Source organism: Excalfactoria chinensis, chromosome Z, assembly GCF_039878825.1.
Source record: "Excalfactoria chinensis isolate bCotChi1 chromosome Z, bCotChi1.hap2, whole genome shotgun sequence".
Taxonomy (NCBI): Eukaryota; Metazoa; Chordata; class Aves; order Galliformes; family Phasianidae; genus Excalfactoria; species Excalfactoria chinensis.
In genome coordinates, this window is record NC_092857.1 from 32,424,210 (window position 1) to 32,448,231 (window position 24,022).

The window sequence follows — 24,022 nt, forward strand, 5'->3', positions numbered from 1 at the left end:
TCTCTGGCGGTGTTCCAGATGAGGCTGGATAGGGCCCTGGGCAGCCTGATTTAGTATGGGACAGCTCTGCCTAAAGCAGGGGATTGGAACTAGGTGGGCTTTAAGGTCCCTTCCAACCCAAACAGGTCTGTGATTTTAAGAACACTCTAGAACATGAACTCCCAACCTCCTCAGAAATACCCCTCTCAACAAGTACAGCCCTAATAAACAAGTACAGCCATACACCTTTCTCCCTCACAGGAATATTTGCGTTAGAAGCACCACCCATGAAGCAAATACTCTTGTCTGAGCAGGCAGCTAAAATGACCCCACAGAGCCCTGTCACCAACCAGCCCCGGCAGAGAACACCTGGCCGGGACACACACAAACCCCAGCTCAGATTGGAACGCCCACTTAATCCCCACAGCCCCGCACAACTCCCTCTCACCCTGCGCTTCCCAATCCCGGCCCCACGCATCCAGGCGCGGCCTAGCTGCCCGCTCCGAGCTCTGCCTGACACCGCCCCGCCGCCGCCCTCGGGCGCCCCCTGCCCGCAGCAGCCGCTCCCCTGCTCCGGCCGCTGCCACCGCCTCTTTTCGGGGCGGGCCTGGACCCGCCTGTAGGCGTTTGCGGGGGAGAAAGTAACATGGTGGCCGTTTCCTTCCCAAACAGGAGCGGCGGCGGCTCCGGCTGCTCCTGAGGCCGCGGCAGGAGCGGGGAAAGGCTGCGGGCCGGGAGCGCCGCGACCGTTGGCGCGGGCAAGGGCGTCGGTGGCTCGGCGGCCGAAGGGCAGGCGGCAGGTGAGCGGCCATAGGCGGGCGGCGAGGGCGGGCGGGGGTTGACAGACGCGGAGCGGGACCCGGCGCCTCGTCCCTCCGGCTGTGGCGCGGCAGGAAGCTGGCACCACGGCGGGAGCGCCCCCGTCCGCCGAGCCGTTCCCCTAGTCTTTCCCAGAGCTCCGGAGGAAAGCTTTCTACTCGCCGAGGGGCCAAAGAGGTGCGGGGTGCCCTCTCGGCGCTCGGGAAAGGCTCCCGTTCCTCCTTCTCGCTGGGGAGAGCCGTGACACCGAGTGGGGCCGGGAGGGTGGGTTCGTTTTCTGAGCTTTCCATTTTATTTTATTTTATGTTTCCTTTTAAAGTGCTCGCTGCTGGTTTCGCGTTCTCTCGCGTCAGCTGTCCCCTGGAGACATCTTTGGCCCTTGCTGACCTGCGGGCGCCGTGCCCCGGCAGGGACAGACAGGAGGGCGGGCGCGTACAGGTGGCCCAGCAGGTGAGCGGGCCGCGGGCAGCTCCGTCCTCCTTCCCTCCCTCCTCCCTCTCAGCCTTTCTATGTGCCAGCTCCTCCCCTGGGCCCCACGTCCGTGAGCTTAACCCCCGCGGGCGGGGAGGGCCGCGGCTGTCAGGAGGTAGTGGGGCAGCTGCGTCCCCCTCCCCGCCGCACGGTGATAAAGGTTGCTAACAGGCACGCAGTGTTTGGGGAGCTGATTGTATCAGCGTCGAAACTAGCTCCGTTTGGTTCTGCAGGTTTAAGGAAGGAGGAAAAAAAAAAATAAAAAAAAAATAAATAAAGGAGCCGTGACTACTAATCACCCTCTGCCATTGTCTGGGGGGTATCTGCTGTGTCCTTGCAGCATGGCCAGTTAATGTGTGCAGTGGACTCATTCGTGCCTTCATAGATCAACATGGGAAAATTACCTCCAAAAGCTGTATGGCTTTCTAAATGCGGTGTAAGCTGATGTAATGTTGTCTTCCTAAACGTCTATAAATGTAAGTTAACGTACTGTCGATGCAGCGATTGCGGAAAGGATCCAGAAGTTGAACGAAATTATATTAAATTCTTCATCTGCAGAGATTGTAACGCACTCTTCTTTCACTGCTATGATCAAGTGCATTCCAAACACGGACTGTTGGGCTGATTTCAAACTTAATGCCCGTGGCTAAACTTTTAGACCTGCTGCATGAGAGCTTAGATTGTAAGCAAACAGGATGCTTGATCTGTTTTCTTTTTTCCCTATGCTGTATTAGTGCGACTTCTGTAGGACTGGTACTTTCCTGTATTTGTAGTATTTTCTTGGCTCATTGAGACAGTTTAGAACAAGCTAAACTTGAGCCTGCAAATGCTGGTAAAAAGAAAATTGTTTCTTTTTAGTTGCTTTTGTTAGCTATTTTTTGTATGTATGTGTGTGTTTAATGAACACAAGGTTAGCAGAAGTTTTTGCATCGCTCTTTTTAAGGTGGTGTACTAGAAGTTATGGGATTAAACATTCTCTGTGTTTTAGTGAGGGGAAAAAAATGCTGGAATGCAAATTACTTCGCACCTATATGGAAAATGAAAGTAGCCTTACTTTGACTTTTGTGTGAATGCCTGCCATGACCAAACTTAATTGGCTGTCCATACCAATGTATGTATTTTAAATGCTTGGCTCTAAGAACACCTCTAAATAACCAGTCAACCACCACCACCAACAACAGAAAAAACCTGTTAGATAGCTTGAATACTTCTATTACGTGTGATGATTATAAGTTTTTCAAAGAATTTCTTTAATAATTGTCTGTCTGGTTATTACTATTTTGTTGAAACTGAAATGCTAATGGGTTCTGCCTGGAATCATGCAAGGAAACAACCAGAAACAATTCAGAAACAACTAGAAATTTAAATATTTCTTACCTACTTGTAAATTTTGATGTTAAAATGGACACTAACATACACAAAAATAACAGCTGTGTAAAATAACAAAAAAACCCGATTTTTTTGAAAAATATTAGCCTACAAATTAAGGTGGACATTTTCTTAAATACATATGGATAAGGATAACATTGCATTTGATTATTTATTTTTTGATTAAGATCTGGCTGTCTGTAGCCCAGTGGAATCGAAATGAGATCTTTGTGGATTAAATCTTGTGTGCTTGTATTTTTGAGTGTTTGAATCATCAAAGATTGCGTGTGAAATTTCTTTCTGATTAATTCTTGGAATCTCTTATTAACAAGGATGTTCCCTACAGCTGTGCTACCATCTAGATGGAGCAAAACTTAGATGACCTGGATAGCATCCCTGTGACTCATCATGTATGAATTCTCACTTGAAGTAGCAGCGCCAGTATTGTTGAAATATAGTTTTTTGGAATGGAATCTTTACAAAGGCGATTCTTTCTTAGGTGTGTCTTTGACCAGTAGAAAATTTTATTTGGAGTTCAATCTCTGTGTGCTGTAGGGACAAGTAAGTTCCAGAGTTTGCTTTGGTGACATGTCTGAATTTGCTTAAATATACAGAAAGAATAAAGTTTCAGTAAAGTGATGAAGGAAAAGTATCATTGCCAAAGATGCAAGGAGAAGGTAAGGGAGTTTTTTGTCCACCTTTATTGTTGAGGTTTCAGGTATGTTTCAGTGCATAGAGCAGTAGGCGTAAAGGCTGACATGTGGTTTATATACTGTTTTCATGTAGCAGTGCCTCCTTTTCTGACACAGGCTTTTGAATTTAAAAGAAACAGCAACAACAAAAAAGAGTAAAAAGTACCTGCAACCTCTAATCTGGCATCTCTTTGTTTAAAAGTAAGGTGAGCTATAGAAATCTGTCTCACAAAACCACCTTTTCTTCATGTAGTGGCCTGTTATCCCAGTGCAGGGGTTGCCTACCTTCAGTATGTGTTCTTCCTGAATGGTGTTTGAGATACTGAAGGTCTTGGTATGGGCATACTCTAAAATATTTTATAGGGTTCATAGTCAATGTTTATTAAGTTACCTCCCATGTGAATTGCTAGGTAGTTGTTCGTTGCTTCTTCACATTTGTTAAACAAGAACCACTTCACTGTTCTGCAGCATGCAACCTGCTGTTCTCAGATAGCGTTTCTGTAAGAAGAGACTGTAAACTGAAGTCTCTGTGCTTTCATCTACTTTTTAGCTTTTGTCTTGTTACAAAAATCATCCCTGTTATGAACTCTGATACTCAAAGGTGCTGTCTTTTGTTATACAGCAATGTGATGCTGCTTCTTAAAGCAGTGTTGGAAATAGTCGGTTCATATGATGATAATGATAGTGCTTTGTTTCTGCATATTTGTGGAGCTAATGACTCTCAACGTTGGTCTGTTGTTAGAACCTTAGTTCAAGACTGTTTCTATACTACAAAATAGGTTCTGGAGAAGTGTGATCGTTTCCACTTATTCCTTTGACAACATCTGTCATAAAATGTGCACATGCAAACTTTTTTTTTTTTTTAAAGTTTTAGGGCTACAGTTATAATTTATATTCCAGAGTGAAACAGAGCAGAAGACTAAGTTAATATAGTCTCACTGTATTCCTTTGTTTTTGATTACAGGTTCTTCAAGGGGTCCTGGTGTTTACTGTTAGCTTTGGCATGCAGGAAACTTGAAAACAGTTTTCAGGATAGCAAAGATTGAAATGATATTCTTTGTTTATCCATGTGACTCAGTTTTCACTTTCTTAAGATAGCAAACTGAGAGTTGTAGGGTTGTTGATACAGAGAACAATAAAAGTGTACCTACACTTTCATGTCTAAAGTTGGCTTGTATGTAATGAAATATTTCATTTACTTTGTTTCAGTTAAATATTATGAGGCTGTGCTGCCGTATTCTTTTATCCTTATTTTGTGCCATTTCAGCTTCTTTACTCTAAAAGAATTCTAAAGAGACTTGAGGCATTTAAAGCATCGACCAAGAGCCTTTTTTTTTTCTTTTTCTTTCTTTTTTTTTTTTTTTTTTTTTTGGTGGTGGTGGGGGGTTCTGCTTAAAAGATGTTAAAAATAGTGTAAATCAGGAATTGACTTGCAAATTAAGCTGTTCAGTTCTGGAAGCAAAAGCTGAGTTTACAATTACGAGTCTCCAAGGTAGCTGAAGCTTTCTTCCCCTTGAAATGAAAGTGTTTTCCAGTTCTGAATGGATTGCAACTCTACTACAAAACTACCGTTTTTCACTAGGAAGGCAAAGAACCTCATGTTTTTGCTTTCTCCTGAACCTGCCCATTTCAGTGATAGCTTTTGTCTTTCTAATTAACTACACACTTTGATCAATAATGCTTGAACTGAAGTCCATCCACTGATGCATTCTTTAGTGCTCCTCTTCCCGTGTCAAGTCTTTTGTGTTGAGGCATTGTGTGGCTGGTGAAAGCAAAACTTTTCTTTTTACCCCTCACCCTTGGGCAACCCAGTGATGCTATTCTTGGTGTCACATAGCATGGCAGTAATCGTCTTTGTTATTCCTTAGGGAAGAAACTGGACTCTTACCAAGATAAGAAACCTGATATAGGTAGAAGTCTTCAAGATATCCTCTTGCCTTATCTCTGTAATGTGTACACTGCATCTTACTGCTCTAAGAGGACGTCAAAATGTGGTTGAAGGTAGGGGAATAAGAACTACAACTTGAGAGCAGTTAGCTGGAAGCAGAGTATGAAGAAATTAAAGCACTTAATGTTTCAGGAAAAGCAAAAAATCAAGGTGGAGTATGGCTGGATACCTAAGTCATGAAACTTCTGCAGGATGTTAGTCTGAGAGAAAGTTATGGAAAGGAGATATAAAGCAAACTGCTGAGTCACAGCAATAGGTTACTCAGTCAGTTACTTTTAATCATTGCATGGGACTATTGCAAAATCTGGAAACAGGTGCATCCAGTTTTTCACTATTTGATCGACCAGTCATCCTTGGAAGTAACAGCAACGGCTTGCCTAGACTAGGGCATAATTTGGACCAGTACTCTCACTGTTTCCTCTGCACTTTGAACTCTTTTGCTTATTCTTTAAGTAGTGAATGACTCTAATGAGAATATGTTGGCTATCTAAATCTAAGTAGTAGAAAATTGTTCTGCTTGAAGATAATGTGAACTTGACTACACTGAGGTTTTTTATTTGTTGGGTTGTGATTTTTTGTTTGTTTGTTTTTAATCTGAAAACATAGACAATATCTTTTGCAGGTTTCCATAAATCATTAACAGTATGCTGTGTGTTTGCCAAAGGAAATCTCTTCAAGGGTATGGATATCCTGAAAAATGTTTAATGCTTGTAAAACATGTATGTCGTGTAGCTGTTAAGCTTCTGAAACCACTGAGGATGTGACTAAAGAAGAATATTTGAGAAGTTAGTTTTAGCTTTATTGGGAGCAATTCCCAGTAAAAGCCTCACTGCAGCTGCACTGAATTAGCCTTTGAAGCTCCTCGTTGCAGTTCCTGTAGGATGGAACCTAGGAAAGCTGTTTGAGGTTAGATTTTCTTTTCTGAATAGTCCCCACAAGCATCTACAAATGAACATTTGGGTCTAGCAGGAGGAGAAAAAGTACAGTCACTTTCTTATAAATTTTTCTTAATCCTGAACTACTATGATTTGTAAATGTGGTTTGCTAATGTGTGGGATAGAATACTGAAAGATATAAATGGTGCAGTATGCCTCATCGAGGATTTTTTTGCTGTTCTGAATATTAAAGGTTAAGCAGGCAAGACTCTGTTCCAACCTTAAAGTCATGCACTGCACTGAGGGATGTGTGTTTTTGTGGTTCTTTTTAGCTGTTTTGTTTGTTTGTTTTTCCCTTTTAGTTGTTTCTTAAGCTTGAAGTAGTAATTCTTACTATGTAGAAGAAATTTTTGCTTTGTTCCTGGATGATACAGGAGAAAATCACTAATGTTTTCTATATTAATGAACTGTGCAGACAAACTTGAAGCTCCACTGATAGAAGAAAATCACAAGTCATAAGTAGAAACAAACTTTGCAAATAATAATTTGGTTTTGTTGTACCTGCACAAGCTTATACCAGAATTCCTCTGTGTCTTTGAGAATAACTTTTCTGTTCACTTTTGGCTGAGCTAGTGCATCTCCTCTGTGTAAAAAACCAAACAAACAACAAAACAAAACCAAAAACACAAACCCAGACCTACATTATCTATTGTAAATGAAAGAATAGGTTGTGCAGGGGTGAATAGGTCAAAGAGAGAGATTACCTTTCAAAATCACTGTATGTGCCTTGTGCATGCTGTTTTCTAAGTCTGATGTATGTGTCATTGCCTTTCTGCTTCTAACTTTTCTTGTATACTTGGTCTTGTAAGATAATTATTTGTGACGGCCTTAAATTCCTTTGGGTTGTGATGACTCATTCACCGTGAATGTAGTGAGTAATGTGACATTTCAGTTTAATTTAAAGAAAACAGAACTAATGCTGCTCATAGTCATTTTATAGCTTTTCTCCTTTTTCTTTGTGCGATTCATAGTGTAGGTACATGGCATACATTGTTAACTTCAAAACCATTGGTCTTTAATCTTCCCGATTGAACCAATTCTGCTAGGGGGAAAAGTCTTAAAGGTAAGTGCTCTAGCTTTAAAATAGTTCCCTAGCTATGTTAACCAGTGATGCACAAATCAGAAAAGAGAGATTGTGCTTTGAGCCTCGTGTTCCTGGTGTCTCTTTAAAAATCCTTAACTGCAGATGACTCTATTTGTATCCCTGCTCTTTTTGCCGGCACTCTGTTGTTTCTGCCCTAGCCCTGTTAATAAATGACAAAGGAAGAAAAAAAAAAACTTAAAGGGAAGCATTAAAATAACCACACAAGTGAGCTTTATCAGTGGAGAAGAATGAAGATGTTCCAGAATGGTGTACTTGGGAAGTTGTGACAGCTGATGTAGTTTTTTGTTTTTTTTTTAAGTGAGAAACTCTGAATTTTAGTTTGTTAGTGTCCTGTGTGTGCATATACTATAGCAGCACATAGTGATAATGGTGTGGGAAATATCGTCTGTATGACATTTTTAAACAGCTCAGAAAACAGTTAATTTTAAGAGGACATATTTATTTTCATTATACTAAATAGTTACCAACTAAGTAGAAAACATTTGTAAAGCATATCTTACATAGGAGTACATTCCCACCCTTCTCCTTGATATGCATACGTATTGAGGAGTTGGACTCAGTGATCCTTAGGGTCCCTTCCAGCCCAGGATATTCTATGATTGTATGTTAACATACGCAGAAGTGAATGTGTGAGACTTCAACAAAAATGGTTGTTTACAATAAAAAGGGTAATAACAATAATGTGAAGAGCACAACAGTTTTAAAACAGCAAATCCATACCGATTTTTGCATTGTGTTCCCTTTGCACTATGGATTTAATTCTCGTCTTTGCTTTCAGAGTTTTCAAAGTCCTATCATAGATGAGTTTTGGGTTTTCTGAAGGGATAGTTTTCTAGATTTTTAGATATGTTGGACACTGCTAATAATGTTGACTGAAACTTTTAAAAATACAACTGTTTCTTCCCTGCTCTTTGTGTTCTATTAGCTTAGATGGTATGTTCTTTATAATGATCTGACTTAAGCATTTTTGATATTTGAAGTCTGTATATTTATTCCCAGAAAATCAAGTTTCTAGTAAATGTTTTGTCTGAGAACTCTACCAATGTGGAGTAATACAGCAGAGATATTTTGAGCACTAGATGATAATATAAGGAATGTCTAAATATGGGTGATGTTAGAATTTACTTGCCAGCTGGTGAATGATAGTGTTTCATCTCAGGCTTGCTATTTTTCAATAGCTTTTTCATTGTTTGAGGAAAACATTGACTGATTTATTTATCTGTGTGAGTAGTGTATTTGTTATGCATAATCTTTCATGAATGCTTCCTTTGGGAGTACATATAATGATCTCATGTTTCACACACACTCAGTCTTCAATGGATTCCAATATGATTCAGTTCTTGTAAATATATGTTCAGGTCTATAAGTAAGCACAGCAGAAAACAGGGATAGGTAACTATGGGCTTTCAAGATGTGGCAATGCAAGTTTGTTATAATACACTTCAGAGTTCAGAAGAAGGGAAAAGATTTCTTGGTTTTGTTGATGAACTTCTGTGATTTAAAGAAAAATAGATATTTCACGTTGCCTTGCAAGTAGCTGAATAGTTCAGCATAAAAGAAAATGTACATTGGATGTACAGTGCTAGTATTCTTATCTGTGAATTAAGGTTATCTTTCTCAGTGTAAATCTCAGCAATATTTTCTGTTTTTGAAGAAAGAATTGTAGTCTTAATGAAGATTTTCAGTCACTTGGAGTATGTGCTTTTGAAGATACGCATTCCACTTGGTGACTTTTCCATTTCCTTCCACTGTTAGCTTTTGTGTTGCCTAGGTGGCTTTGGTCCATTTCTTTGCACTGTGGAGTATGTGTGTGTGGGTCATGTCATAATTACCCTTAAAAATAAATCAGGAAAGATGCGGGAGGCAAGTATTGACTATTGATGGAATTTCTGAGGTTGCTGTTGCCCTTTTCTTTATTATTCTTTGCCTGCAAAGGCTTTTCTAAAACATTTGACAATGCAGAAAGCAGTTCTGAAACCCAAAGGCATCTGCTTTAAGGCATTTATGCTTGATTTGTGTTCATAGTAACTTCACTGCAAGGTGACCTGGGAAGTGGCTGCTGCAGTGGAGTTGCAGAAGTAGCATATAGGCTAGGCCTTGGAGCACTTGCTGCAGAAGGGCTAGTGCAAGCCCTCATTGCAAAACTGTTGCAGATAAAGATTTTGATAAAGACTGGTACTGCGTAAAGAACAAAAAAGACAGCTCCTACTCTAGTGTCCTCATTGGTGAAGCATAAAACAAAAGCCATGAATATTCTAACTGCTATCAACCATGTGCTTTGTACTTTTTTAAGCCATCTTGGCAAAAGAGTGTTTCTTAATGAGAAATTGGCAAGAGGATTAAAAGACAGTCTTTCTGAAGTGTTAATAAGCTCCTGCCAAGCTTCAAAAGCAGCAGAGAGTGAAGGAAAATGCTGACATGAAACGAAGTGTTTTGATGCTGCTGTCATAAGCCAGATAGAAATGGGAGTCATCCTTTCACTAACAGGGAATGCATTTAGTGAGGTGGGGATGGGCTGTGGAGTTCTGAAAGTGTAGATGATGCAACTTATGCTTGTTGTGATGAAGTTGTCAGTGGAGGGATCTATAGGGAATGACCATCTACTGTCTGCTGCTGTGTTTTTACTCCCAAAGATAAAAAGCTGTAAAACAGTGTTCCTCAAAATCAGCAAAAGGGATATTCTAGATTTGTAGTATCAGGAGATTTTCAAGAAGCATATGGCTTTCTGTATTGTGGACAGCTAACAAAAACAAAGTGGGACTATGATTCTATGATCTGGCAGATTTATATTTAGAGATTTTAGCAAAATAATGTTAATTCTAATACTTAACTTTCTATGCTTAGTAGAGAGAACAAATATCAGACTTTTTCGGTTTACTTGGTTAATCTCTGAGCTGCATTTGAAACAGAACATCTTTTTGTCTCTCCTTTTGACCTCTCCACACAAAACACTGTCCAGCCTTACCCACTCAGAAAACAGTGAAGAAAAATCATAGGGAAAAAAAAAAAAGAAAGTACCAAGAAACCGTACCAAAAACAGTCTAGGAGGTTTGGGCTCCCAGATGGCACTTAGCTGCTGGGCTATTGTCTCTTGACTTTTTCTTTACTGTTTTATTTTTGTTTCAGGCTACTATATTTGACTTTGCTCCAACAGAGTTTCCAATTACAGAAAGCATTCTCTAACACTGAATGTTTCCAGGGCTGCAGATGTTTCACTCATTACATAATACTGAGCATGGCTAACCTTTAAAGCTTGCAACTGGGGCAGTAAGTGCATTTTGTAATGCACTTCTTTTGCTCTGAGAACTATTACTAGTTTTCTTATTATTAGTGTTCTTGTGATGTTTTCATTATTGGTTTTCTCTTTTGGATTATTATTATTTTTTTCTTTTTCCAGTGGCTGGAGTGGTTACTTTCTGTCATGTAAAAGAACAGCCCGGTGAAACTGACCTATTAAATGAGTATAGTTGAACTGCTTGCTGATCATCAGTCATCCTTTCTCACATATTTCTCAATTTCTGTTTTCTGTCCTTGGCCATAGAACTTCATTTACTGGTACCAAACTTGCCTTCAATTGATTCCAGCTGCTCCTTCTCCAGTCTCTGTAGGTCACTTCAGAATTTGTGTTTTGGCCTCATTGTCTGTAGCCACTCCAATTTTTGTACCATTGGACAATTTATAATTACTGTTCAAAATAGTAAAAGAGATTTAACTATACGGTATGGTAAATATAGTTTGGAGCAGGTTTTAGTTCTTACCATGTCCATTCCTCTACTCTGCCTCCACTTCTCACTCCAAGTAGGATATTCTGAGTGGCATCTTCCTGACCATCATGGATCACAGGATCTGTTAACTTAGTGACACTGCCAGTCAATTGTAATTCATAAACATTCAAACCATTACTGCAAAGCTTTGGTTTAGAAAGCTTATTTTTATGTTTGGTATAAGCATTTACATTGTAATGTCACTGACTCACGGTTTTACAGCAGCAGTAACTGGATTTAACTCTAAGAAAAAAAAAAAAAAAAAGAAAATCTAAGTTCTGCCTCCTAAGACTGAATATGGTGTCCTCAAGTCATCCTTAATTTTTTGCAGAATAATTTCAATTTATTAAACATAAAGTTGAAAATTTAGCTAGTTTCCTCTTTTCTTTTGTTTATTTTTGTTTAAGTAACCCAAGGAATTGCACATAAGGCAGGAAAACAGAATGCAAGGAAAATTCAGGACAATGGAGATCAATAATATATTTTGTATATGTCTTGCAAAATTAGTTAATTATTTCTGGGTATTTGTCACTTACTGCAGTAGTGGATTTACAAAACTAGGTTGATTTTGTCACTGCTCCTTCACTATCTGAAACTGAACTGCTATGTTGTTTCAAAGCCTACAGTTTGAAATCAGAAAGAAAAGCTACATTGGGAGAGTGGAGGGACCTGTTTGCAATTATTTGTTATGCATTTGTTACTGATGCTCATGAAAATCTCAGCAATAAATCCCCAGAGATACCAAATATCTGCCCTAGTCAAGCTTTAAAGAAATATTGATATCTTTGGTCATATTAAATGTTATAGCTATGGTGTTTTATCTAGCCTTTGGTCTTTGGATTTAAAGTATGTCTTCTGATTTGACACTGGGTTTTCTTATTTCATAAGTTGTAAAATGCAGTTTATTTTTCAGTGTTTCGGAAGATTAAAGCAAAATGGTTTTATTCTCAAATATTCAGTTTGCAGAACTAAGATACCTGACTGTTTCTTGGGGATGGGGGTGAAGGCAACTGTTTCATCTAGTTGTATTCCAAGACTTGATGCCTTTACTTACACAGCAGTTTTTCACCTGAGGTGATTTCTGTCTGATTTTTCTGCTTTCTTTCTCATGTAGGGCTCTAATGTATTTGGAATGTTTTAGAAAACTTTCTCACCAAACTGGCTACATTCATTTTGAGTTTTATGCATATGTTGCCATCAGGTACACTACTAGCTAGTACGGAGTTTACTTTTTTTCTTTGACTACATGTAAATTTCCAACAGTTGAGCATAAAAAGCCATTTAAGATTATTTGTGCTATCAAGCCTTGACAGAGCTTGCTTTCTGGATGAAGTTCAGTTAATTGATTAAAAAAGGGGAAAAAAAGAAAGAAAAAACAAAATGACAAAACGTGCTGTAAGAGTACATCATTTAATTAATTGACATGCCATCTCTTACTTTGTCCTCAGATTTGTTTTTCGTGCTAATATAGACATCTGTGAAATAATCAGTTTGTGTTTTGTAACCTTCATAGTTAGGCTGCCATTGCATTCTCAGATGTTTGCTTGAAAACTATGAAGGAATAGTCCCATATTTGCATATGTGCATGTTCAGACCCAGTCACAAGTGACATCCAACCATTCTTGTTCCACAGCTGGCTGTGTTAGGGCAGGTAGAACCTGGGCATTGCATGTCTATGAAGTTGTTTTTTAACACTGGATTTTAAATGATCTTGTGGTTTAGTAAAGTGACTGTTTCATTTTCTAGTTTGACAATATAATGTACATTCTAAAAGAGAAAGTCTTTAAACATACATTGATGGATTCTTTTTTTTTCTTCTTGCAGATTGCATGTGACTAATAAACTGTTAACTCTTAATCTGAACACGTTTAACATTGTTGAATGAGTTTATGATGTTCTGTTCTGTAATAGTTTTAAATTGTCCATGGGTCATATGAATGCCTGATTTCTGCTATTGCATGCACACCAAACTGAAATGCATAGGTAGGAGTTGCATACTTGTCTGAGCACAGATGCTTAGGACTGGCAGTATGTAGACAAGCATAAAGATGTGAGCAGTGTTAGCAAAGATGTGTTGAAATGGACAAATGACTGGAGCTCTTTAGGAACCCTGTGTGCATAGTCCTGTGCATTCTGGTCCTTAAATTACTGGTGACTCTCATTATTTGTCATTTCAGTTAGATGTTAACTGAATAAACCTTTTTCATTCACACACACACACTCTTGGCATAGTTTCCTTTTAGTCTTCACCTGTGTTGATGCCCAGTGTTTGTGCCACTTCTGGTAGCTGGAAGAAACAAATGGTGAAGGATTTGCCTGTACACAAGCAGGGGCTATTATTACTCCAGAGTGAGTGCATACATACAGATTTCGAAGGACAGCTTCTCTATACTAGTATCAGGTATAAATATTGATTCCCCTTCTTTAATTCTGCTTGTCCAAAAGTGCATTTTCCTGTACTGTAATTGTTGCTCCTAGGCTTATGCTAGCTTAGCCATCAAATTTTAGTGAATAATTGAAAGTTAATGTTTTAGAATTAGGGATGACCTATATTTTGAATTAGATCATTTTATCACCTTTTCAAAGACAGATGTCATGAAGTACATTGTAAGTTTTGTAACTTCATTGATAGAAAAACTCTTCTAGAAGAAGGGTCTCTAGTCTCTACTAAGATGAATGTTCCTGGAAAGTAGAGGACAAGTTTTATTTTCTCCACTCTTTTTGAGCAGATCTGAACTATGCTTTCAAGGCAGGTTACAAAACACTGAATCAGTTTTGATTCAGCACAATTGGCTCATGTGGTGTTACAGTAATAGCATTTGATCCTGGAGATAAGATACTTGCAGAAGTCCTATTTGGAGTTTAAAAAGCAATGTTAGGCTTGTATGTTTGTGTTGCTTCTGTTTCCTGAGTTGGCTCTGCATCTGCTCTGCACGTTATTTGGTATAAATATGGATTTTGCTGTGTGGCTGTCCAAAGTGTATTTTAAATGCTTTCTGAATTACTTAAAAATCTTTTGAGATAAAAGCTTCCCTGCGTAATGCCCCTCCTAGCATAATTTCCAAGAACTTTTTAATAGTATGTTGTTTTCAACTTAAAAAAAAAAAAGAGAGAGAGAGATGATCTAAACTTGTGGCAGCGAATGGATCTATGGATCTTACATCTCTGTTAAAAGCAAACATTACTTGACTGCAAGTAGTGGGCATAGCAGTAAAGCAGGCCATGTCACAAATGAATTCTACACAGAAAGATCTCGGGAAAGCAATTCTACATCCAGCAAGATAAGATAAATATTTACTGTTACTCAGATTATGGCATGTTGAAGCTAAGAATTAAATGCTATATATATATATATATATATATATATATATATATATATATATATATATATATATATATATATGTTTTCCCCTGGAAGATATTGAGTAAATTTTGCTTATTTTTTAATATGTAGGTCTATGTAAAATGAAGGCTGAGGACTCTGTCTCAGTTTTGGAATTGAAAAGCTTATAAGTGTATGATAAAAGCAATGTAGCTATGAAATAAAAGTCTAAAAGTCAAATGCAGTACTTACTTTTTCATCTTCACTTCCTTGTGGCATATTGTATTTTGTTCTCACAAATGTTTATGTCTTCACAAGAATGTGTGGAAAGAAGCTTGCAACTGAAGGCTTGGGGTGCTGTCAGTAAACACTAAAGCTATTTCTAATAATGCAGCATTTTTTCATAATTGCGTCTTAGTGAGAAACCTTTTTCCAAAAGCAATTCCACTATGAAATCTCTTCTTAATAAGGTCCGCGTTTTATGTGAAGCTGATAGCTGACTTTTTGTATTTTTGATTATAACATTATGAACATTATGGAAGTACCATAAAAGTTATATTCCAGTTGTGAGAAAAAAAACTGTTGACGTTTTTAGTAAGTTAAACCTAATGTGGGCTGCATTTCTGGTGTTGAGCAATGAAAAACAGTTTGTTTTTCTCTCTGCATGCCTTTTACTGAGTGTTGCCTTTGGCTTAAATGAGGCTTACTGAGTGCTTTATATGTTGTCTGTGCGGGTTACTTTTGCTTTTTACCTATAGAACATAGTATCTCTGGTAGGAATTCTTGTATGAAAAACATGGATATTTTTGAAGTAAATCTTCTAGTATGAAGCTGCCTTGAAAAAGTTTTGGTCCTAAACTGTTTAGAGCAAACTCTTCTACTATGGTCTATTAACGAATTGGAAAACTAACTTCATTTAAATCATTCTTATATGCACCTTACCTACGTTCTGTGTGGACATGGAGCTTTTCTAATTCCTCTAACAGTGTTTCACATGACCTTAAAATAGAATTACTAGTGTTTATTTTCAGAACATTTGACAAAAATATATTTCATATTGAAGCTGATGTCCCTTTCTGTGGGGTGGGTCATGGACGTTTAAGTGTCCAGTGATGCTCAGATAAGAGTACTAAGAGTAGCATGTCTGCTAATTCTTGTGTGAGGTATTACAGAAACAGTGGAAAACGGCAGTGAAATCATCTTGCAGCACTACAAGCTGTACTTTGTTGGTTGTTCTTTTTTCTCTGCAGTTTGGAAGGCAAAGCATCCTTAAGGTGTCTGAAGATCTGTTTCTATTTGTTTCGATAGCTGTTAATTTGTAGCTTAGCCTATGCTTACATTTCTGAAGTGTTGTATTACAGAAGATGCCCATGCACTGGTGAGATAGCCATGACTTAGGAAGAGCTATAAGACTAAAATCTGCCTTTAGAGGCCCTTTGGCTTTAAGTCTTTGTGAAATAGGAGAACATATTCTTAATAACGGAGTTGTAGTGCTTACTTGAAACCTTATCATTTTGGAGAAAGGAACTTTCAGAACATTTTTTAAAACTCCCTAAATGTTGTGCTGACATATGAAGCTTGTGTGCCAAATGTCTCAGCTGAATTGTCAGGTGACTCTGACTTCTGCCTGCCACATTACACAGATTTTCTATGAACTAAATCATAACCATGGCTAAGAAAAAAAAAAGGTGTAGAATCATAGCTTTATTTGTATGCTCCTTAGCAACAAATTCCTACACTTTCATTAATCCCCACTGGAAAAATTTGGGAAAGGATCCTCATAATTTCTATTCTATGCTTTCTTATTTTAGTGTTTAATTTTTCAAGTTCTTTTCAATTAACTTCAGTTTACTGAGGAATGCTACATTTCTCAATTTTAAGTAACGTTAATGGAATTCCTGCTACTACAGCTATGGTAAAAAATAGCAATTGTGAACTTTTTGGCTTTGTATACTGTTACTGTTTTATTTCCTTCTCTATGTGTAAGTATTTTAGCACTTAATATTGAGAGAACATGATGTTGAGGCATGAGAACATGTAGGGGGTAGTAAAAGACTGGATCATTCTAACAAGAAATTTGATTTTATAAAAGCCATGCCAACCATTTTGGCTCAAGACTTTTTTTAATGGAGAAGTTGTTATTTTATATATATATATATATATATATTTTTATATATATATATATATTTTTTTTTTTTTTTATGGGGGGGGGGAGGGAGGGAACAAGTTCAAGCATCATGAGAGGTAAACTGAAACATCTTAGAATCACAGTTTTATGATTAATCCAGTGCAAGTCGGTGCAGCTGCTGAAAGCTGCTGCTTTTCTGCTGAGATGGAATCACCGCATAATTACTCTGGTTGAGCACTAAACAGTCCTTGCTAGGTTAACATTCAGCCAGGGCAATTCTTGTTCCAGTTCATTTTATGATTGCATAAACTTTGTTTCTGGTCAAAAGTGAGGTGGCAATGAGTAGTAACAGTATGAGGAGAGACTTTTTAATGGAAGCACTAATTTATATGAGATTCACCTGAAGCCATTAACCCGTGCATTTCATGATGACTTATTTACCTGTGAAGAACTTTATCACTAGTTTGATGCTGTTTATGAGGAGGATGAACTGCAGTGAGTTGTGAAGTTAAAGGTCATTCAGAAGCTTCAGAAGCAGATATGGCATTGAAGTCATTTTCTTGTTCTTCAAGAGGCCTGAGAACAGAACATCTGACAGAACTGAACTAAACTGGAGAAAGGAAGCAGAATAAGTGTATTCTCTCAGACCTCCTTTCTGATAGTGGACGTTGATGTTTCTGTGATTACACTGGCAATAAGGATCTGGTGAATATGAGGCACTTCTCCATTTTGGCGCATTTATGCGCAGAACTGTAGAGATTGGGTGGGACCTCTGGATCATGATTAAATAGTTCTCTTACAGAAAGATAGGTATTTCATGAACACTGATACTTGAAATGGTACTTATGGTATTTAAGTATAGTCTGACAGATAGTTTTGCTCATTAAAAAACAAAAACAAGCAAACAAACAAACAAAAAACAGAACAAAACATTTCATGGTTTTAAAAACAGATGTTAAATGAGCATGCTGAGTATTTGGAGAACGAATCTTTCCAGATCTAGAATGTGCAGCTGAGCAGTGATATATGCAGCCTAATCAGCTGGAGTAACGTGAGCTTGAATGTGTGATTTCTGTAAGTGACTTCTGGATGTTAAAGTCGCCTGCTGAATGTCTCAAGACTCTGTTGTTGGGCATAAAACATGGAACAAAATGGATGAAATGTGCAGGTGATAAACCAGTGACGTATACTTTAAACTGTTGTCTCTTCTGAAGGTGAAAAAAAAAAATCACTACGATTCTGTAGTCAAATTACTTAGCAAATGATGGTAGAAAAATATGGAATGTTTTAGTTAGGAGTACCTGCTTTAATTTATAGCCTGTGAAGATCTTGAACGATCTAGTAGATAATGCTGAGAAACTTTTTTGTGCAGCTGCTGTGTTAGGAACTTTGACCTCTATTTCTCACTTAAACTTCCTCGTGCGAGAACACTTCTGTTACAGCGCTAAAACTGTAATCTAATTGCCTGCCTATCTTTTTTTTTCTTTTTTCATGGAGTTTCTCTAGAATTTTCTTGAATTCTCTGAAGACTATATGGGATCTTTTTTTTTTTTTATTTGCTTAATTTTCTTTAAATATTTTAAATGGTGATATCTGTTTAGGCAAAGGTTTTAGTTTGAATGCAGTGTTTGATTTATTTCTCTTTATTTCCCTTAGGAGTGCTTTCAGAACCATGATAGAAGACAAAGGCCCACGGGTGGCTGACTATTTTGTAGTGGCGGGACTGACTGATACAGATACTGCAAACCTCTTGGACCAAGAAATAAGCCGTCATGAAAGTGGCCCGAAGGCTCCAATTACTGACATTGCTGTGATAATTAAATCAGTTGGTGAAACTGTCCCAGAGGGGTACACCTGTGTTGAAGCCACCCCTACAGCCCTCCAAGCCAATCTAAACTATGGGAGTCTTAAGAGTCCTGAACTTTTTCTCTGCTACAAGAGGGGCCGAGACAAACCACCTCTTACTGACATTGGGTGAGATATTTGTGACTATTTAATTCCTCCTGCAATTATGGTAAAATCCTGCTCTTAGGTGATGCTGAGAACAGATATGAAAAAGCTTACCAAAGCCTATTGTTTGGAATATCTATTACTTGTTTCATGTATCTGTGGCATTTTTATTCTGAAATACCTTTTAGCTTGCTTTAAGGTGAAAGACATTGCTGAAAAATGAAAGGACAGTGAAACAAAAGATATAAATTTATCTGCTTAACAAAGAATCTTGAAGCCTGTTTAGGAAGAGGTGGGAGATTTTATGAGCTTGCTTGTAAGTTCTGATTCAATGAGCTGCAAACAATTTATAGTCTGTTGTCAGCTCTATTCAGGCTTGTATCTCCAAAATAAAAAAAATAAAAATAAAAAATAACCTTTTTTCTTTTTGTCTGAAGTATAGATTTCTACAGATTTACTAGTATTGTAATTGTAAACCTTATTATATTGTACTGTATTGGAACAGCATGGTGTTCCAATGACATTTGCAAGCTTCCTGAAATTATTCATTTTCTCTTGATTACATGTGATAATTTTTAAGTATACACTTAATTAACTCAAACCTTTTTCTAATTTTCTAGAAATTTGAAGATTTTTTTCCCCTGAAGTCTAAACCACAACTTTAGTAACTTTAATCAGTGCTGACTTTCACAATGGAAAAATAAGTACTGATGTCCAAAACTTTTTAAAATATCAGGTTAACTTCTAACAGTGTGCTTGTAAGTTGCAGACATGGGTGCGGACTTCTTCAGTTTCAGTCTGTATGATACAAGTTAAATATTTTAACTGCAACATTTGCTAAAATGCTCTAAAATCTTTACTAACAGTGAGGCAGATCTCAGTGTAACATTAGTGTAACATTTATGTCCCTCATTTTCTTGAGATGGCTTTGGTTTCTGTATTATCTTATACATGTTCTTGGCTGCAGTATAATAGACAAATTAAAACTGGGAGCATCTGTGGCTCTAAACAATTTCAGAATTTTATAGCTTAATACGTGCAGAATGTTTATTGAAGATGAACATGTTTTTGGCTTTGCCATATTAGTTTATCTGTATGTAGAAATATGTGATAATTTAGAGTGTTAAGCTGTAGAGAAAGGAGAAAAAAAAAAAAAAAAACCAGCAAACAACAGTAGAGTGGAACTGACCCATCTGTGTGATTGGGAATCATGAATGCTGTAAATTTGATGCCTAATAAATGAAGGGGGAGGAGGGGGTGGGGGGAGGGTGCAGATGCTCTGTACTAATTTTATGACTTAAAGGATTCTGAGTTTCAGGTTTTAAGGTGCATGATCAAAAAATCCCACCAGTCTTGAGGTGGCAAGTGTAATAATTTTCTGCTTCTGCTGTCTTGAGGATACTTTCCATCTGTAACAACTCATGCAGCCCTGCAGTATTGTCTGAATTGCTCCATGTAGCACTGTTTCTTTGTTCCTCTGGTAAGGACATTGTAGAATTACAGGGAATACAGGATTACTGAAGCAAAAGAAAATGGAAAATTGGTGGGGCAACTGCTACAATGTTCGTAATCTAATAAATATGTTTGGTTTTCCTTATTTAGTAAAGAAGCAACAAAGGTAAAGTAAAATCACCTGTCTTTGTCAGTGATAAATGTAGTAAATCTCATTTATAAGTTCAAGCATGTCAGGCACAATGACTATGTATTTTTTGGACTCAGAGTTTGTGAATGCCAGCTGATGAGTATAGTCCAGTTTGGGGAAAAAAACTACTAGTGAAATCTTGATGACAAAGTGAGTTAGATGGCAACATCTGTGACCTGAAGTTCATATTGCAAGTTATATAGGTAGCCTCCTGTATTCAAATTTCAGTTAATTGTGGCAGTCTGAACTATGTCCTAATATTCCTCAATGAAACCGATTTTAAAATAGTTGTTTTCTGTGTATGTGCCTGAAACTGTAGGATAACTGTTGTGATGGTATTTAAAAGTGTAGAACTGCAGTCTGTGACTGAGTTATGTGACAAACTCCACTAAGTTTTAGCAGGAGGAAAAATTTGCAGAGGATAATTGCTTAAAGTGATATCTAAACCACCAGCCTTCAGTCTATGCTTCTGTGGAAGGGACTCTGCTGGTATGTGTTTATTTTCATGTCCTCCTCAACTTTTGGAACTTGAGTGCTTGGATTAGTTTTATGCTTATCAGCTGATTTTATCAGCAAAATAGAGGAATATCTGTCTACTATGAGCTTTCCAGGTAGATCTGTTCTTTTAAAATTATTTATATTTGTCAAGTAGCTTTTTATTCTGCACTTTGTTTTACATGGATTCAGTAAGGGCATCGCACTTAATAAGTAGTGGCAGACCTTTCACTCTGAGCAGTGGTGCATATGAATATTTTCCTCCTGCTGCTCCTGCTTTTTTGCAGCTGTGTTGGAGAGATGGTTCGAGCAATCTGCTTTGTGAATTTCAGTGTGTTCAAATAACAGTGGAATCTGGATGAGAGATGTATTATAGGTCAAATGTATGCACTGAAGGCTAATTTATTCAGGGTTTTGTTGTTGTTTTTCAGTTGGAAGTTATGTGTGAAAGAATGTTTTAGCTTTAATTGCCCTCTGAGTCAGCTGACACACAGAATAGACTTAGTAGAGGAATATTATCTCCTCAAAAGGGTTAAATCCATAGTTAGATATTGTTTTAATATACGAACAAACGACTTTATAATATAGCATATACTACTATAAGACAAGCATTTATAAAACAAAATAAAAATTAACTTATACAAAATAACTATAGATCAGCTATACTTACATCAAAGGAAGTTATTTATAGTATTATGTAGAAAATACACAATTTAAAGCTGTGACCATATTCATTTGTAGGTTTTAAAATGAATAATTTTACTTACTTGAATGCTTAGGTGGCAAGATAAGTATTGTAAATGTGTATATATATGTATGTATATATGTACAGTAGTCCCGAAAGATTTATACATATTTTTAGGGAAATGGAGTGGAAGTGTTGTTCTGCTGTTTCTTTGTCATTTGCATTGTGTCCTGTATTTCTGTGCCTTCTGTCCTGTTTCTGTCCCATTGTCAGACCTTTCTGTTCTCCTGGTTCATAAGCTGTAGGGTCTCTAAGCTGCTAGCAACTTCCTGTGGTAGCTGCTCACTTTCAAATAGTTAAGCCGGCTGCCAATTGTATGACTGTTGTGTCTACTACTGTGATTGTTTTTAGTTGGAAGAAGAAAGATTTGGTGCTAGGACAAGAATCCATAAGGCCTTTTTTTAGATATAGTTTTGAAATTCAGTACTTTAAGCATATGCTTCAGTAAATAATTCAGCTACTAATCATTCTGCTGCTTTCTTCCCAGATATTTTTCCTGTCATTCCGAAAGTCAGCAAGAACAGAGATTTGAGATTTGTTTCCATTTAGATGCAGCTGTACATTGAAATAAGATCTCTCTGGTGAGGAAGGTGTTTGCTCCCCTCTATTTTGCGCTTGTGAGGCTCCAGCTAGAGCACTACATACAAGTCTGGGGTCTCCAGCATGGGAAGAATGTGGAGCTATTAGAGAGGGTCCAGAGAAGGGGCATGAAGATGATCCAAGGGCTGGAAGACCTCTCCTATGAAGACAGGATGTAAGAACTGGGCTTATTCAGCCTGGAAGAGAGAAACCTCCACTGTGGGAGGAGACCTCACTGTGGCCTTCCAGTATTTAAAGGGAGTTTATAGACCTGAGGAAAGTCAATTTTTTTTACAGAGGGAGATAGTTTAGGATAAAGGAGAATGTTTTTATTCTGAAGGAGAGGAGATGTAGATTAGATGTCAGGGGAAAGTTTTTACTGGGACTAGTGAGCTGCTTAAACAGGTTGCCCAGGGAAGCTGTGGATGCCCCATCTCTGGAGGCTTTGAAGCAGGTTCAGTGGGGCCTGGGCAGCATGGTCTAGTACTTGATCTAGCAGCTGGCAGGCCTACCTGTAATGGGGATTGAGTCACGATGACCCTTGAGGTCCCTTCCATACCAAGCTATTCTGTGGTTGTCTTCTCACCAGATTTCAGTTGTTAGGAATAGAGGACAATTCCAAAACTGGTTTCTTACATGAAAGAAAACTTGACAGAGAAACGTGTTTAAGTATAAGTGGTTTTGGTCTTTGTAACACTTTCTGCAGAAGAGATCAAACAGAGCCCTAAATTTCTTTTTTTTAAGCAGAGTTTTTTGCATTACTGAGTAATGCTTACATTTGGTAACTAAGGTAAGTAAGTAAATAAATATAAATAAGTATTGAATTTCTAAATTAAATTGGAAGCTTTAGTTTGGTTAGAGATTCTGTATCAAGAATGCATCTCATTCTGTATAACTGCTTTCTGAATGTTTGCATGAATTGATTGAGCAAATGCTTTTCTTTATGAGAGATGTGGTGCGTGTTCATAGAAGGGCAGTGAAAATGATGAAGGGTCTGGAGCACAAGTCTTATAGGGGGTGGCTGGGGAAACTGTGAGTGTTCAGTCTGGGAAAGAGGAGGCTCAGGAGAGATCTTATAGTTCCCTACACAATACCTTAGAGGAGGTTGTGCTGCGGTGGGGGTTGGCCTCTATTCCTACATAACTAGTGACAGCACTGGAAGGAGTAGCCTCAAGTTGCAACAGGGGAGGTTCAGATTGAAAGAGTGGTCTGGCACTGGAATGGGTTGCCCAGGGAGGTGGTTGAGTCAGCATCCTTGGAGGCATTCAAGAAACATTTAGACACTGTACTGTGGTACATGGCTTACTAGGGAATTATTAGTGGTAGGTGGAGGAGGGTTGGACTAAATGATCTTTTCAAACCTCAGTGATTTTATGATTCTGTGAAGCTCCCCAGTCTTTAAGCATCATTTTGAGAATTCTTGTAAGCCTCCTAAATTGAACTGCTAGAGTTGTCTAATTAATGAAATCTTCCTTCTTGAAGGATGTCTGCTATCAGAAACTTCTGGGACAACTTTTAAGCCGTCGTGTTCTAAGTAAATGTATTAAATTGAAATAAAATGTAACAAACTTGCATTGGAGACTGATCTGTGGATGTTTTCTTTAGATACATCTTCTAGTGAAGTAGTGTTTTAAAAGTGATGTTGCAGGTCAGAAACACTTCTGGTTTGGTCTTTTTGAATTAAATGTAACAAAAGCGTGTTGAGCCAACTCTTTACATCTTACACAAATGCTGAAGGTGATCATGTTGTCTCCCATGAACTAGCCAAATAAATTTGTATTGCAGACTAATGACTAGCAAATTGTTTGATCTCTTTGTTTAAGAATTACAAGGTTATAGTTCTCATATATCCTCAGTACTATGACAGGACGCATATTTGTTATGTGGAATCTGAATAAATGGTAATATTTATATATGTATATGTACACACTGCCTTAAAGGTGGTCAGCAGTCCTGAGTTTTGGAAGGTACGTTATTTTGGTAGTTCAGAAAATTGTGTCTGTAAAAGTAGTTTTTTTTAGTTTATACATCTGATTACGTAGTGCTTTCCACTTATACTAGTAGCTTGTCAAACATTTGG

The 24,022-nt window shown here is 37.9% G+C and overlaps 1 protein-coding gene across 2 annotated transcripts in view; it reads left to right on the plus strand.

Moving 5' to 3' along the window:
• Window positions 1–485: 485 nt before the first annotated feature.
• Window positions 486–24,022, plus strand: part of DENND4C (DENN domain containing 4C) — a 67,053-nt gene continuing 43,516 nt past the window's right edge. Inside the window, exons 1-2 of one of the 2 annotated variants that reach the window (XM_072360295.1) lie at window positions 486–779; window positions 18,188–18,505. In XM_072360295.1, the coding sequence (XP_072216396.1) occupies window positions 18,204–18,505 (302 nt within the window). In that variant the 5' untranslated portion in view covers window positions 486–779; window positions 18,188–18,203. The remainder of the gene's footprint in view (window positions 780–18,187; window positions 18,506–24,022) is intronic. The other variant, XM_072360296.1, reaches the window with a different exon arrangement.